Source organism: Anarrhichthys ocellatus, unplaced genomic scaffold (genome assembly GCF_004355925.1).
Source record: "Anarrhichthys ocellatus isolate YVR2014 unplaced genomic scaffold, GSC_Weel_1.0 scaffold125, whole genome shotgun sequence".
NCBI classification, from domain to species: domain Eukaryota; kingdom Metazoa; phylum Chordata; class Actinopteri; order Perciformes; family Anarhichadidae; genus Anarrhichthys; species Anarrhichthys ocellatus.
This window is the reverse complement of record NW_022280155.1, coordinates 168,209-183,622: the sequence shown is the minus strand read 5'-3', so window position 1 is coordinate 183,622 and position 15,414 is coordinate 168,209. Positions and strand designations below refer to the sequence as shown.

General features: G+C 42.4%; 1 protein-coding gene across 4 annotated transcripts in view; it reads right to left on the bottom strand.

Annotated features, from left to right (window-relative positions):
- Positions 1-6,709: 6,709 nt before the first annotated feature.
- The window catches only part of cd2ap (CD2-associated protein), a 53,449-nt gene continuing 44,744 nt past the window's right edge, over positions 6,710-15,414 (bottom strand). For 3 of the 4 annotated variants that reach the window (XM_031877068.1, XM_031877069.1, XM_031877071.1), the window contains exons 15-18: positions 14,473-14,588; positions 12,752-12,838; positions 8,798-9,006; positions 6,710-8,673 (exon numbers count right to left, since the gene is read on the bottom strand). In XM_031877068.1, coding sequence (XP_031732928.1) covers positions 8,544-8,673; positions 8,798-9,006; positions 12,752-12,838; positions 14,473-14,588 — 542 coding nt within the window. In that variant the 3' untranslated portion in view covers positions 6,710-8,543. The remainder of the gene's footprint in view (positions 8,674-8,797; positions 9,007-12,751; positions 12,839-14,472; positions 14,589-15,414) is intronic. The other variant, XM_031877070.1, reaches the window with a different exon arrangement.

Below are 15,414 nucleotides of genomic sequence, written 5' to 3'. Positions count from 1 at the left end.
TATAGTTAGGGCTGGCTCAGGTTTATAGTTAGGGCTGGCTCAGGTTTGCCTTGGACCAGCCCCTAGATAAGCTGCTATAGGCCTAGACTGCCGGGGGACTTCCTAGGATACACTGAGCTCTTCTCTCCTCTTCTCCATCTCCTGTATGAATTCATGTCCCATTATTAATGCACATTACTGACTTTGCTTCTTCCCCGGAGTCTTTGTGCTTTCTCTCCTCACAGGTTTCCATGGATTACAGTTATATCTGGACTGCTTTTGTTATCATTGTTATTCTTTTATATCCACTTCTGCTGATATTAGTAGCCACAATGTTTCCATCATTATTATGCATACTACTCTCATTATATGAATCCTTTCTGTCATATGCATTGAATGTGTTGTAACTGTTATGTTTTTCATTCTGTCCACATGACATCTATCACACTTCTGTCCATCCTGATAGAGAGGATCCCTCCTCTGTTGCTCTCCCTAAGGTCTCTTCCTCTTTTCTCCCCGTTAAAGGTTTTTTTGGGGGAGTTTTTCCTGTTCCGATGTGAGGGTTCCGGCACAGAGGATGTCGTATGTGTACAAATAGTTAAGATCTCTGAGGCAGATTTGGGCATTTGGGCGATACTAAATTAAATTGAATTTGGTTGTTGTGTCTGAGTTGCTGCCGGTCAAAACAATCACTAATAAAGTATGCAGGACGATCTTATTTGTTAACATCACAACGGCAACAGCAAAGAAAGAGGGAATGGAGAGCTCTACTCCCTGCCCACATGTTTTTGCAGCCAATGTTGAGATTCACTGAAAACAGACCATCGACAAAACAGATAGAGGAAGTTACCTTTTTTTTTTTTTTTAAAGGTGCTAAAGTTGAATTAACACCTCTTTCAGAGCCTTCCTCTACTTTTCCAGCACCAGTAAGTGGAGTACAAAAAAATCAATTCTTGAGATTTCTTGAGGTGAAAGTATCAAAACTTTGTTTGCTGACGGTTGTTGGTGGGGTTTTGTCAACCGCCATCTCCTACAGAATTATAATACAACTGCATTCTCAACTCGTTAAGTCCCGCCCCTCAAACGCAGACAATGGTAGCATAGTTTCGGCCAGGGTCCGGCACAGCAAAGGGTCTATAACGCGAGATAAAACATGTTTCCTCCTGAGAAGCAATTGACGAAGCGGTGGCATTTTTTTAAGGAGACCAAGCTGGTTTTGTTTGTACCGTCTGATCAAATACAGATGAGTGATTAAATGATGTGTCAGTGTCAGGTGTCACGGACAAAGCGCAGGACCTCACTGATCAGAATCAAAGCACCCAACCGTGGCGCTCTGCGGTGTTTGGGGGCCACAGCACACTAAACCAATAATCAGACTCCCACCGAGCGCCGCACATCTCACTATTGGATTTTCGGCCGTTCCGACTCCACTGACATTCCCAGAAACTCAGCAGGCTGACCACCATCCGCCTGCCTTTTTGTTCTCCTGATGTCCATCTCTCAGTATTTGTCACACCTTGTTGCATTTAGAAGACATTGAGTTCAGTGCTGGTTGCTAGCGTTCTTGACAATGCGGCGGCAAAAATCTGAATGCATGCCGATATCAAGAGGATGCAATCGATCAATGCTCAATACATTCCAGTTTAAATGGATCCCAAGAGGACTGAAATATTTGGGTATTAGGCTGTGTTCAGATATCGAAAACATAATTTCTATTAATATGGTTCCTTTAATGCAAAAAAATAAGTTACATTTAAACAAATGGAAATTAATAAATCTTACTTTATGGGGAAAATGATACCAGTAACCATTTCTGAGGAAATATAATCATTCAATTATGTTTTTTTTATGGAATGACAAAAGGCCGAAAATTAGTATGAAAAAACTCTTTGCCTGAAGACATAGTGGGGGACTAGCTCTTCCAAATATGGAAATATATAACATAGCATTTTAAATGAATAAACTAGCACTGGGCAATGAATCTAACTCTACGTGGGTAAAAATGGAGGGAGTACTCACAACGCCATCTCGGGATATGGACTCGCTGTCACACAACAAAACAGATAAAACAAAGAAATCTCATTTTACAACACTCTCAGTGGGCATGAGCAAGGGCACACACCATTCTGGAGATTTCTCAATACAAACAAAACTACTCCTCCATTTGGAATAACCCTCTCATCTGTCTAGGGCAGGGGTCGGCAACCTTTACTAACCAAAGAGCCATTTTGTCCTATTTTCCACCAAATAAAATTTGTCCGGAGCCGCAAAAGCTATTTGATATCACAGTTTATAAAGTGTTATATATAGTTATATTATATATACAAAAACTATAGTTTGTTGTATTTATGAAAATATAGAACAAGAATAAAGACAATTCTTCACATTTTACTGCAATTTTACCTGTTATAACAATATCAAACTCTTATGAAGAGCTCAGTTTGCTGCAGCAGCTGAGGAATCACTTTTTTTCGCTCATCTCCAGCATGACACTTTTCAGCACATGCTGTGTGCTTGTTCTGGAAGCATAGAGGTAAGCCAGCATCGTTGGCAGTGAAAGCAAATGAAGACGTCCACGCAGAGTTAAAAATGGGCCTAACGACACCCCTGGCCCTGAGAATCATTTTATTTAATTAATCATTCAGTTGATGATTTGGTGAGCAGAAAAAAAACAAAAAACAAACATCTATCTGATTGAAAGACATAGTTCGTTTCGGGGTCTCTGGTCACCTGGTTGATGTCCACTCTGTGAGTGGCCCTACTCTTCGAACTACGACACTCTATAAACGCCTCTGGTGGCAGTTTCTGATTTGTCGGCGACGGCGTGCTCAGTTTGAATCACATGGCGAGAGCAACGGCGGCCCAAGGAACAGGAAATGAGCAAAAAGTCACATGATGCTGATAAGAGGGCCAAAGCACACGGAGACTAAATGAAAGGAGAAGAAAGTGGAAGGGAGGAGGAAGAGAGGGACACTTCAAAAGAATCGCAATTATTTTTGCTGTTTTTTTGCCAGACAAAGCCTCGGCCTCCCCTCCGCACAAACGCTTTCATTTATCGCAGGAGGCCCTTTGATCTCTGCCACAGGGGCCCGGCTCTCTGAACTAAACTTACACCAACGTACAGCGCTCACGCAGACTATGCATGGTTGACTCCAGCTTATGCCCAATCCTTTCTTTTTAATGGAAAAAATAAAAAAACATACCGAACTGACCTGAACTCCAGATGTAATATTTTCTTTGGGCGGCCTTCGTCGTCTGCAGTTAAAGAGAGAGAGGAGACTGTTGTACAGCAGCAGCATTCACGTGGCAGATATCCTTCCAGAGGGCGAGAAAGGTACGATGTCTAGGTTCAGCGTATCTTCCGAGAAGTTATTTCTTTATTTTTTACTGGACTCCAATGAAGGAGTAGAACCATCTCAACGAGGATCAGAAGAAATGGACAGCATGTGAGTTAAATATGAGTGTCACAGCAAAGGGTCTGAATACTTATGACCATGTGATATTTCAGTTTTTCTTTTTTAATAAATTTGCAAAAATTTCTACATTTCTGTTTTTTTCTGTCAAGATGGGGTGCTGAGTTAATGATTAATGAGAAATAAAATGAACTTTTTTGATTTTAACAAATGGCTGCAATGAAACAAAGAGTGAAAAATTTAAAGGGGTCTGAATACTTTCCATACCCGCTGTATATACATACATACATACATACATACATACATGCATATAAACTACATTAAATTAAATGAAGAATTTCTTATTTTCTTTGGTATTTCCGTCCTACACAGATATGCAATAATGAATGCTGGGTAACATGTATGATGTGTCAGTGATGGTGTCCTACGTGAACACACACTTTCTGCTATCGTTGGTGCAGTTTATGTTACATTTCTGATGAAACAGTTTGTAGTTCATACCTGGTTAACTCTCCATGAACAAAGCCTTAATTATTTGTTGTTTTTTCACAAGTATTTAACGTAGGAGAGGTTTTCAGGGGCTTTAAAGCTGCTCACGGGTAACATAGAAGTCTGCTACCCCAAGCTCATGAGAGGTGAGGGTTGGAGCACGGGATCGAGTGGTAAATCGAAAGCTTGGCCTTCCCGGCTCAGCGCCCTCTTCACCGCGACAGACGGACATCAGATACCGTAACAGACGGAACATCAGCCACGGCTAATCTCACCCTAAAACGCCCGCTCTCTCCTCTGAGAAGTCGATATAGTTCAAGCAGGGCAAAAGTGTAACGGCTGTCCTTGACAACTTTCAAGTGACGCACAATTAAAACTCAAAAAAAGAAAAAATAGTCTGACAGTAAATAAAGATATTTATTCATTTTATTTGATGAGAATCTCAGCTCATGCAAGGATACAGCTCTTGTAAACAAATATCACTTGAAAATATGTTATAAATGTGCACAGATTTTCTTCTTCGTCTCGGTGTCAAACTCTGGAATGTACAACAATGTGGAAGTTGAGTCGTATTACAGATTATTACATGTAGCCCGAATATTTCATCGCCCGGCCATATTGGTTTAAGAGCCGCTTGCTAAAAGGGCGTGTTAGGCATCGACACATCGCGCAAGGGCCAACGCTCTGTAAGGTCAGACATGCAGTATCAACTTGCACTCTGGAGTCCACAATCTGACATCTTGGACTCTGTTACAGTTTTGCGGACAGACACCAGTGAAAGCACACACACACACACACACACACACACACACACACGCGCATACACACGCACATCCAACATATGGAAGGAAGCCTGAAGATGATTTAAAAGCAAAGTAACACTTGATTAAGACATTTGTGAAAGACATGTTTAAAGATATTTAACATTAAAAATATAAAATGACGAGGAATGATATTAACCAGTACTCGTGGTACACGGGAGTAGATGTGAAACAGTTGTACAATATTGTGACTTGGAATTAAAAGCTGCTGTGTATATTGTGAACACTGAAACGTTCCTCTGACCCGTATAGCAGACCAGAGAACTTGGGGGGGCTAAACCACGCTGCCGTACATCCAGAGCTCGGGGCTAACTCACATCACCCGGTGCATTAGTTCTACTCATTTCTGTAGCCCTGAATCTTGCTCGCAGGGAGATACTTTTAAAAAAATAAAATAAAAACGAGATGAGCATAAAGAAGGGCAGCAGTAGTTCTGTGCTGCTTTCCCCCCCACACAGCAGCGTACGGTTAGCCAATGAGCCCACTCCTTTTCTGTTTGTAAGCTTCCTCCTAAAGTTCTAATGAGTAGGATTTGAACGTTTTTTTTTTAGCCGTTGGCGACTTCTACTGGTGGTATCAGTGAAACTGTAAAATGCACAACTTGTTATAAATCGACGACTTTGCGTATCTCGTTTGTAATTGGAAAAATAATCCTCATCAAATGTTTTTTTATGCTGTATATTTGTGTATGTTTTTTTTAATTCAACAGTCGATGTTTTTTGAAGATCTTTTTTAAACTTCATATATTTCATATATTAATATCGGCCTCGATAATCCAGTATTGGTCAGGCAACAATGTTAATGTGTAAGTTTAGCATGTTAACATTTGCTAATAAAGACTTAAAACCGACTGCACCTTGCTGCAGTGACTTAGAAGTGCACTCCAAGGTGTGTCAGTATGCCGTGACCTCACTGTGTGGGTGTGGTCAGAGAGGTGTCAGTGAAAAACTGCTCTCCAGCGTGGCGTTAGGTTACTCGAAAATATTACCCTGAAAAGTCAGAGGATAAGTGAAGATATAACATGTGGTAACAATGAACGCGTCCGTTAAATATTGAGATATTTCAAATCAATAACTTTGATCTGTTGATGGCGTCGAACAAAAAAAACTGAAACAAAAATCAGGGGGTTGCAAACATCGTTAGGATTCGCCCTCTGGGGACCATGAATGCACCAAATGTCTTTGCAATCCATACAATAGTAATCGGCATATTCCAGTTTGGGTCCAAAGAGGTGGATCGACAAACTACGTGAGAGACGGATGGCGATTGTTAGCTCTAGAGCGATGATGCTAAAACACACAGATTGCACCAATTTCACCCGGGATTGTCTCGTTTTTCAACACACACAGAAAGTTCCACCAAGAATAAGTAATGTGAAGGATTATATAATCACGTAAAAAAAAAAAAAAAAAAAACCTACACATAGGGGATTTAATTCATTTTCATTCACGCTCCTTCCAGTTTAGTGTGTACTCGGAATGTAGACCAGAACAGATCATGTAGGATGAGGAGAAGACAGCTGATTCTCATGCGCGACACAAAGCAGAGACAAACGAATCGCTCTGAATCAGAGAGGGATGGGAGAAAGGAGAGGAAGAGGTAGAAAGGGGATTAGGTTAAGAGGCTTAAAAGCAGGTTGCAGAGATGATCACTGTGTTGGTCAGCAACCTTGATAACAGAAGAGTGCAGTCTGTCTTATTGTGTTGTGTGCATGTGGATTCGGTTTGCATGGTCTGCAGAATATAGAACTCTGAATGAGAAACATTCCCTGCGAGCGAAACAGCTCGACAAAAAATAGAAGACACCATCATAGGAGAGGCCCTGGATATAGCATTTGACTAGGCATGTCAGTAGACTTAAAAAATATAGATATACAATATATCATGCTGCAAACTGTCCAGACACCGTTGTGATATATATATATATATATAGATATATATATATAGATATATATATATATATATTCGCTCCCGTTAAAAACTTAATATAATTCTTTTTTTTTTCTTCTTTTTTTTTTTTTTAAAAACAGGCACAGTAGTGTTACCCTGGGCAGAAAAAACATAAAAAAGAGGAAAGAAAGCAGAGCGCTCTCTCTCCGAAAGCACCGCAGACTCGGGGTGGAGCACTGGGAAAAGAAAAAAAATGAATTTGCTTTGAGGAATCAGAAGATGTTAACTGAAATCGAACATTTTCTCTTTTTTAAAATTTGTGCATCGTTTAAAAAAAACAAACAATTGAGGCGAGGAAGACAAGCGCTCCCTTGCTTTATACAAAGTCAGTAGTACTGAGAGCGAACCTCCTCCCTGAGGGGTTCAAGGAACGCTGGAGTGACAGGGGAGAGAGTGGGAGGGGCAGCGCAGTAGTTTGAAGTAAGGCCTCTGTTGTAATTTTGTTGTGTTGGCAAAAAAAAAAGAAAAGAAAAAACATATATATTTGTAACTTAATTACATGTAGCTTGATAATGTTTTTATATGTGCAAAAGTGTAATTCTTACAAATATGGGGAGAGTGTATTTTCGTAGGTCACAGAAAAAAAAAAAAAAAAAAAAAAAAAAAGGATTGTGCGCCCGGGGGTTCTCGTGATTTCCCCCCCCTCTCCCCCGTCCGCTGAACAATCCGTCCGGGTCACCGCCCCCCTTCTGCCGCTCTCCGGTTGGTCCGAAAGGGCCGGCGGCTGATCTCGAGGCTCACCGCTGATCGGGACGCCGGCTTCACGTCGAGTGGACGGTCCGCTTCAGTTTTTCTATCTCTATCTGTGAGGACACAATGACACACACACACACACACACACACACACACACACACACACACACACACACTCAGTACGGGAGGCTGTGACGCTGATAGAGAACTTCCCATCCCTCCAGCAGAGTTTGTCTACTCTATCTGCCAGGGAGGGTTTTGAGCCCGTGATCCAGGCAACGTTGATCCCCGCTGTGAGGCACAATGGTGGAGGTTTTATTACTGCCGGGGATTAGGAGTACCGGAATGACAATGAAGCCGGAGCCAGGAGCTGGAGGAGAACTTCAGCCGACGTGGACCAAGTGAAATTGAATGATTCCTACACATTAAATACATTTTCGCAAAGCTGAATTCTTTCATTTTAGGTAGCTCTTATAACACTGATGTATGTTACAGTGATTCGTTTTTAATGACTTATTCGAGGCTATTAAAAGGGGGCCAGTTAAGAAATACAAGAGTTAATGTGCACAGGAAGCCAGCGGAAAAAAGATTTTCTATGGAAGGGAAAGAGAGAAAGCATTAAACAATCCATTCGAATCGAGAGGAAAAGCTCCAAAGTCCTGAGGGAAAAGAAGTGTGACTGCAATCTCTCCATTGTTTTCATCATCTTCGTCTTTCCCTGGTTGGCGTCTCTTCTTCCTACACATCTGTGGGAGTAGAAATGAACCGTGTGGTGGGGGAACTAATCTGCGGCTATGTTTCTGTGTGTGTGTGTGGACTGTGTATGCCGAGGGCTTTCTGCAGGGGGCTCCATCCTCCTGTGATGTGATTGGTATCGACGCCGTGCTGGGATGGGCCGGGGTTCGCGTCCACCGCTGTTTGCTTTTTTTTGTGATGCCGGGTCACGCCAGAACACAGGGAGGCTGAATGTGTTCACTCTCCAGGGACCACTAAAGCGAGCACGCCGCCAGCCATGTGACTAATGGAAGGAGCTGACCCAGCTTACATAAAATATTATAATAATCATTTAAAAGAAAAAAAACATTGGCTGAACGGTCTGCTCTTTTTTCTTTTGATACAATGTAACAAGCTGTAATGAAGCACGGTACAATGTGTTTGATGGGTGTGCATTCCAGCCATTGTCTTTGTTCTGGTCTTCATCAACATTTGGCTAAACTAATGAATGTCGACAGCCCGGCATGTGTTGCTATGGCGATCAATGTTACCTGCAAGGCCACGCGCTTCAGCCTCTCCTCATCCAGCTCTGCTCGTAGCTCCGCGATCTCTCTCCTGGAAACAGACATATAGACTCATTAGTATGTGTAGAAGCTAAATGTCATTTACAAGCTGAACCACAATAAAGATGGGAACAAAGCTCCATAACCCTGCTCCCATCTGCACTGAGCTGCATTACATTTGCTGAGCCTTGAGCAGCTCCACAGACATCAGCAGCTCCTTCATCTGGCTCCTCAGCTCGGTTAGCTCGCCGTTGGGCTCGTCAGGCTCCAGTCGGGCCCGGCTGCCCTCTGAGCTCGGGGCTGCCGCGGGGCTCGGCTTGGCCTCGGTGCCAGTCGTGGCGGGCCTGAGGAGTGCCGATGACTGGGATAAGGTGTTCGTGGAAGGCTGTGAAGGACGAAAAATACAAGACAGAGTCAGACAGACAGGGATTTGCCAAATGTGTTGAATTCTTCTGGAGCAGCAGATATTCCCTTATTTGGCTCACAAATCACCGTTCATTTTCAGACTCATCGAATGTGTTCAGTGATCCTTTGTGCAGGGCTTGTTACAAGGCAACTGTTGATTTGCAATGACTCTTTCTTGAGAGGGGACAATGTCCGGAATATAGAGCATGGGTGACCTAGGATTAATCAGATCCTTCCACATCGTTTCTGCATCTTTCACTTCATTTTTGTCATCACTGCACTCTCACAACTAGCATTGACCTTTGAAAGAAAACTGCAAATAAAAGGATATTGTTGGGCTACAGTGCATAGACCTCTCATCACTGACAGCTTTTCTGATCCCACACGGCACCGAACATTCTCCGTCGATGCTTTTATCACATCCATCTCTCGGGAGAGAAATGCCTCTATGAGAAATAACAATGCACGCGTTGACTTCACTGATACTAGAAGCTAAGCGTAGTGTGGGCTCGTCTAACCGCAAATTTCTCCTGCTGTCTTTATGTGGTGAACTTAAAAAGCTACTCTGGAGTTTCAGCAGCAGATGAGGAGAGTGATGGGCGGAGACGGGCGATGTTTTTTAAGTGGAAAAAGGCAGTTCTGGTGATTTGTTTGACGTGGTGTTCAAAGGAGAGGTTGCTGTCGAACATGACTCCGAGGTTGCGGAGTACTTCTCTCACACAATGTACACCTGTATATCAAGTACTCGCCTCGCGTTACCTTGAATTCTTTAAGACAACTTCATCTTTCTCGCGTGCCTCCGCGGTGAACGTTAATTCGAAAAACGTGGAGGAATGCGAGAAAAAGGTTTTCTTCAAGACATTAAGGTAGCACACGGTGAATGATTAATATATACAAATGGTCATTTTGGGGGTCAAGTATTCCTTTATGATTGTTCTGCAAAAATCTGCTCTGAAGAGGGAACTGCATTCAACACACATGTCCACGGCGAAAGTGGACATTTGTTAGTAAAATAAAAATAAAGTAATACAGGCTACCTTTAATATTTATAATGATTGATCAAGGGTCCATTCAGTTCATGACATTATTCGCTCTGGTTTAGTTTCTACTTACATATTCCACTAATACCAGATAATCACACCCAATGGGAATGTGTGCTTTTGACCACATATTCCAAACCTAGCGTTTTTAAAAAAAACCTTTCCTTTCAATTTAAATACTAATGCAACATGAGGCCAACTGAGCAGTCTACCATAATATTGAATAATGTCCAGCACATGAAATGACAAAGATAAAATACAATTAAATAACACCTGGAAAATATGGGATGAAAACACAAAAAAACCTGACATAAATGAGAGTAGGTGAAGAAAACAACTGGTGAATTGCCACGCCACGCTTTGACCGTGTGACAAGGAGTGGAACTGACTGGAGAGCAGTACGATTTATATTTACTGTTCATATATGGATGTTCTCACCAGGCCTTTTGTTTTTTCAGATTCTATCTAAGTCATGATGATTATAGTTACATGTTTACCAGGCTCCAGGTTAAAGTTCATGTGTTGACTGTATCCAATGCCGTGTTAGTCATACTGTATAGAAATAGTTTTGCCTGTGTATAGTGAAGAACACAGACAATAAGGAGCTTTTCTTTGTTATAATCACTCAGAAAGAGGTACGGCTTGTTGTAATAATGTTAAAAGGGATCCCTTCAGGACTGGTATGCAGAGGAGGAATGATCACAGTGACCGCTAACTCTCTCAACATACATGCGACTGTTGCTTTAAGACACACAAACGCATCCTTGACCAAATACGCAGTTCACCTTTAAAAGGAAGCACTTGCAATCATGCGTTTTATTGCGTTTCCTTGAGTTTTTATCCTTTAATTCGTCTGCATCTACAGTATTTGAACAAGAGGGTGAGGAGAAGGACACACACACACACACACACACACACACACACACACACACACACACACACACACACACAGAGCTGTTTGGGTTATGAGCGCTGCAAGCAAAGCTTTACTCCGCCTGCTTCTTCTGTCTCTTGTATGTGGGTTTTTTTTAACAATAGATGATCTGCACCCCCCCAGCTGAATAGCCGGGTCTAATTGGTCTCGGCCTGAGCATGACCAATCCAGACTCGATAGCATCTGAGGCAATTACTGAACTGCGGCCTGAATAGCAGGCGGTGGTCCTCCCCACGCGGAGGACTGTCTCACTGACGGAAAGGTGCCAATTAACCAGCTCGTCTTTCATGTTGTTCATATATTGTCCCTGGAAAGTGCTCAAACGAATCATATGTACATGACGCAGTGCTCCATGCTTGCAAGTCTTACTTTAACAATAGATTATTGTGACAGTGGCGTGTGAATAATCAATTAATCGTCAGGTCTATAAAATGTATAAAAAAAAGAAAGATAACCTGCGAATATCAATATTTGATAAGTATCTGGTGGGAGATCACACTGTGTACCTCTCTCTAATATGGCTTCTCTGGGGTTGTTTTTTATTGTCTTCACGGTTTCCATTTGCTCTCTTGTATTCTTTTTTCCTTTCTTCTGGCCACTGCTGATTTGTTAAGTCTGTATTTATGATTTCTGGGGGGGAAAAATGGACAAAGAGCTTATAAGCTGCAAAACCGTGATGACGTCCGTTCCCCCTCACTCAGAGGATATGCAGACCATAATAACACCACTTTGGAAGCGATTGAAGACGTCCGGCGGTCGGCAGTACCGCGGTTTTGCACTCTGCGTCTCACGTTACCAAAGTTTCGACAGGCGTGTCGGGAGACTACGGCGGCCTCGAGGTGATGTGAAAGGCTCTCTCTAGAGCCAGTGTTAGTTTGTCCGGTCTGGGCTTCTGTAGAAACACGGCGGTGTGACATGGAGGACTCCATGAAGAGGACCTGGTCCCTATGCAGACATGAGAGGCTCATTCTAAGCCAACGATTCTTCTTCTTCTGCTGCTAATAGATCCCCGTAAGCCTACACACTGGCCCTTTAAGTCGGCTAACGTTAGCCACAATAAGCTAATGGTCATGCCAGACCAAGTGACTCCCAGTGTATTAAAAATGAGCAAGTGTGTTTTACTAATAATTTATTCAACACTGTGATGCATCTTTCTTTTGAGTGTAAGTTGCTTAGACTCACTTCGACTCCAAACAGTTGCAATAGAAGAGGAAAAGGCAGTGATGTTATGTCGCTCTTTGTTGGCCATGTCTTTTCCACAAAGGAGTGGGAATTGAAATGACATCCCTCCATTTCAGTGAGAGGAAACCGCAAAGTGAGGTCTTCGCTGTGGCTCACGAAGAACTATTATTATGAATATTATATTCCACTTCTGCAAATAGATCCACCAGAATGTGACACACTGGCCCTTTAACCATTCTACAGCAGTAGCTCCAGCTCCTCACTTTCAACCAGTATTAATAACATGGTTGTAAAATATATATTGTATTTCATTTTTTGTCTTCTGCGACAAGAGAGTTCTGATGCTTGCATCCCAAAGCTAAAGACACAACAAACAATACTGAGAAACCGCTACACACAGAGTAATATAATGACATGAGAATTGATATTAGACATATGATATTTAACACCCAACAACTTTGAGTTATAGTGATGAGGCATTTTAAGGGGGTCATTGTAGCAAACCATTTGATGGCTATCGTACCATTTGCAGTGTTTGTCATCTGGTGAAAGATGGCGCTCTAAGTTACCTTTCTGGTTTCTGTCAGCTTTGGTTTGGCAGCAGCATCGTCCTCATCGAACCTGAAGGACTTCTCCATGCTCACCTCCTTGGTGGGCTGCGAGGGAAGAGTTTGATTCATTGTTTGAGTCACATTCACTTTACGTTTGACTGTCAGCATACAGCTTCCTGAGAGGCGGACCTGACTAATGGGGAACGTGATAACACTCGGGGTAGTGCCCGTCCCCGGTGACTCCTGACAGTTACTCTCACACAGTCGTGAGGCGGGGCTACTTGTGTGTGTGTGTGTGAGAGAGAGAGTGTGACAGAGTGTGAGTGAGTGAAGGGGTGTGATGGGTAACAGAGAACCAAGGGACCTCAGAGTGAAAGGAAAATCCATTTCAGAAGAGAGCGAGAAAATAAGATAAAAAAATCCCAGATCTGATATGTAATAACGTATTTTTGGCCGATGAGCCAGAGAGTTTTTAATGGTAGCCTTATTAACATGTATAACCTGTTGATCCAATCTGAAAAATGTAACTTTTTTTAAAGTAATAAGTGTAGCCTTATTACATTACATTACAGTCATTTAGCAGAAGCTTTTATCCAAAGCGACTTACAATTCAGATTCTAGCACATTTCTAAACAGCTACGGGACGGGAGCAATTTTTGGGTTAAGTGTCTTGCTCAAGGACACATCGACATGCGACTAGCGGAGCCGGGGATCGAACCACCGATCCTCTGATTGAAGGACGGCCTTGCTCTCCACTTAGCCAAAGACGCCCTCATGAAAGCTGACTTTGAATATGAAAGGTCCGTATGCAACAATATGAAGTTGATGGCCTGGTTGAATTACTACTGTAGATTAATATAAACAAAGAATAGACACTTGACAACAGCCAAAAGTGTCTTTTTAGCTTGAATTGATGTTGATTAGCTGATTCATTTGATGCCAGTTGTGTTTTCTCATTTCAACTGGAGAAAGCAAAGTTTATCAAAAGCTAAATTGTAGTTTTAGGTTATGATGAATAATAAAATATAATATAGATAAAAAAAATGTAAAAGAGGTAGAAAAGAAAAAAAGGTTTGTTAAGAAATCTTGTTATATGTTTGAGCTGAAAGCTGCTGCGAGGAACTTTCATCTTTGTGTTGATTTTGGCGGGCCCCTGTGGACAAAATCAGTAGCTCTCCTCCTACCACCGGCAGCAAAGCTGGATCTGGGTCCGTCCACGGTGGACTGGTCCCTGCTGGAAACCCCGCTGGAGTCTGAGCCGAAGGAGTTTCTGGTGAACCAGCATGATTTCATCTGATTTTAGCAGAATCTGACCCGGTGGCACCGATGACAAGCATTAAGAATAACGACATAGAAATAGCCAATCTTCTCTCTGCTGTTCTCGTTTACTAGCATAGGTCATACAGAGGCGTCAGTATTGCATTGAGACTGCTTCATAACCAGTTAAACGTTCCTTGTATTAACTTGAATGAATCTAGGTATTTGGCCTACTGGAGCCAGGTCTAAAATGGAACAGTTATCAGAACCCAACCCAATCTGCTACACAGTACTGCATGTGTAAATCAACCGTATCATGTGACTATCCACCTGCAACAGCAATGTGACATGATATCCTGCAGTAAAATGCAAATTGGAAAGAAACGGTAACGATTTCCAACATTTTGCTCATCCTGACATGTAGAACATGATGGTCATGATGGGGCTAGTTGCGAGTTGCCGAGGTGCTTGTGTGCACTCACCGAATGTCCTCCGCCAAACTGGGCGGGCAGCCTCCTGCCAGGCATCTTTGGTCTGTTAGCAGTGGGGTGAGAGAGCTTCTCCGAGGTAGACGACAACTCGTCAAAACTGATCAGATCTGTTGGGAATAGATGGGGGAGGCAGAGTGGGAGAAGGAAAACCGATGAGTAATGGGGTGAACGCGCAATCTCATTTCATTATTGCTCGTGAACAGCTTGGGCAGCAGAAAAATGAGCCTATAGCCCTTTAAACTCTTAAATCTGTCAATGGGTGATAGAGTTGCCGAGTGACGAAGTTACGCCATTGGTCGAAGTGAGTGATGAAGGTATGCCATACAGGACTGTGCTGTCCAGTACTTCAGCAATGAAGTACACACGCTTGAACATTGGTGTATCAGTTGGAAAATACACAAACTAGGTTCCTTTAGTATGCGTTGGTACGTAAGCTGTTGCTGCTCCAATTCTTTGGACGTATTTTCCCTCAGAGGCCATGTTAATAGCTAGCTAACATCAGGTATATTCTCTCTGGAACAGCAGAATTAGCACAATGCTAAATGGTAAATGCTACAGTGCATTCTATCTAAGTTCTGGTAAAATGCCATTTAACGTCTGAACACATTCTCAAACAGACATCGAGTGACTGCTGAGCAACCGTAAATTCTCATGTAGCCGTTTCTAAGTGCGATGCGAAAATGAGACACGTGGACTAAGGAAAATCTGCGTGCTAATTTTCAGCGTGACGACTTTGCACTTTGGAAATAAAGAGGATGTACGATACACATTTAAATGTAACTATAAGGTGATATGACATTTGTTTATGAGTGTGTGCATAGGAGCACAAAAAACTTAAACAGAGGACAGAATGAGTCATTTTCACTCGGCCGTTGTGTAACAGCACTTTGCAGCTTCACAGTGACAAACCTGCTGCAGTCGGAAGAGCATCGC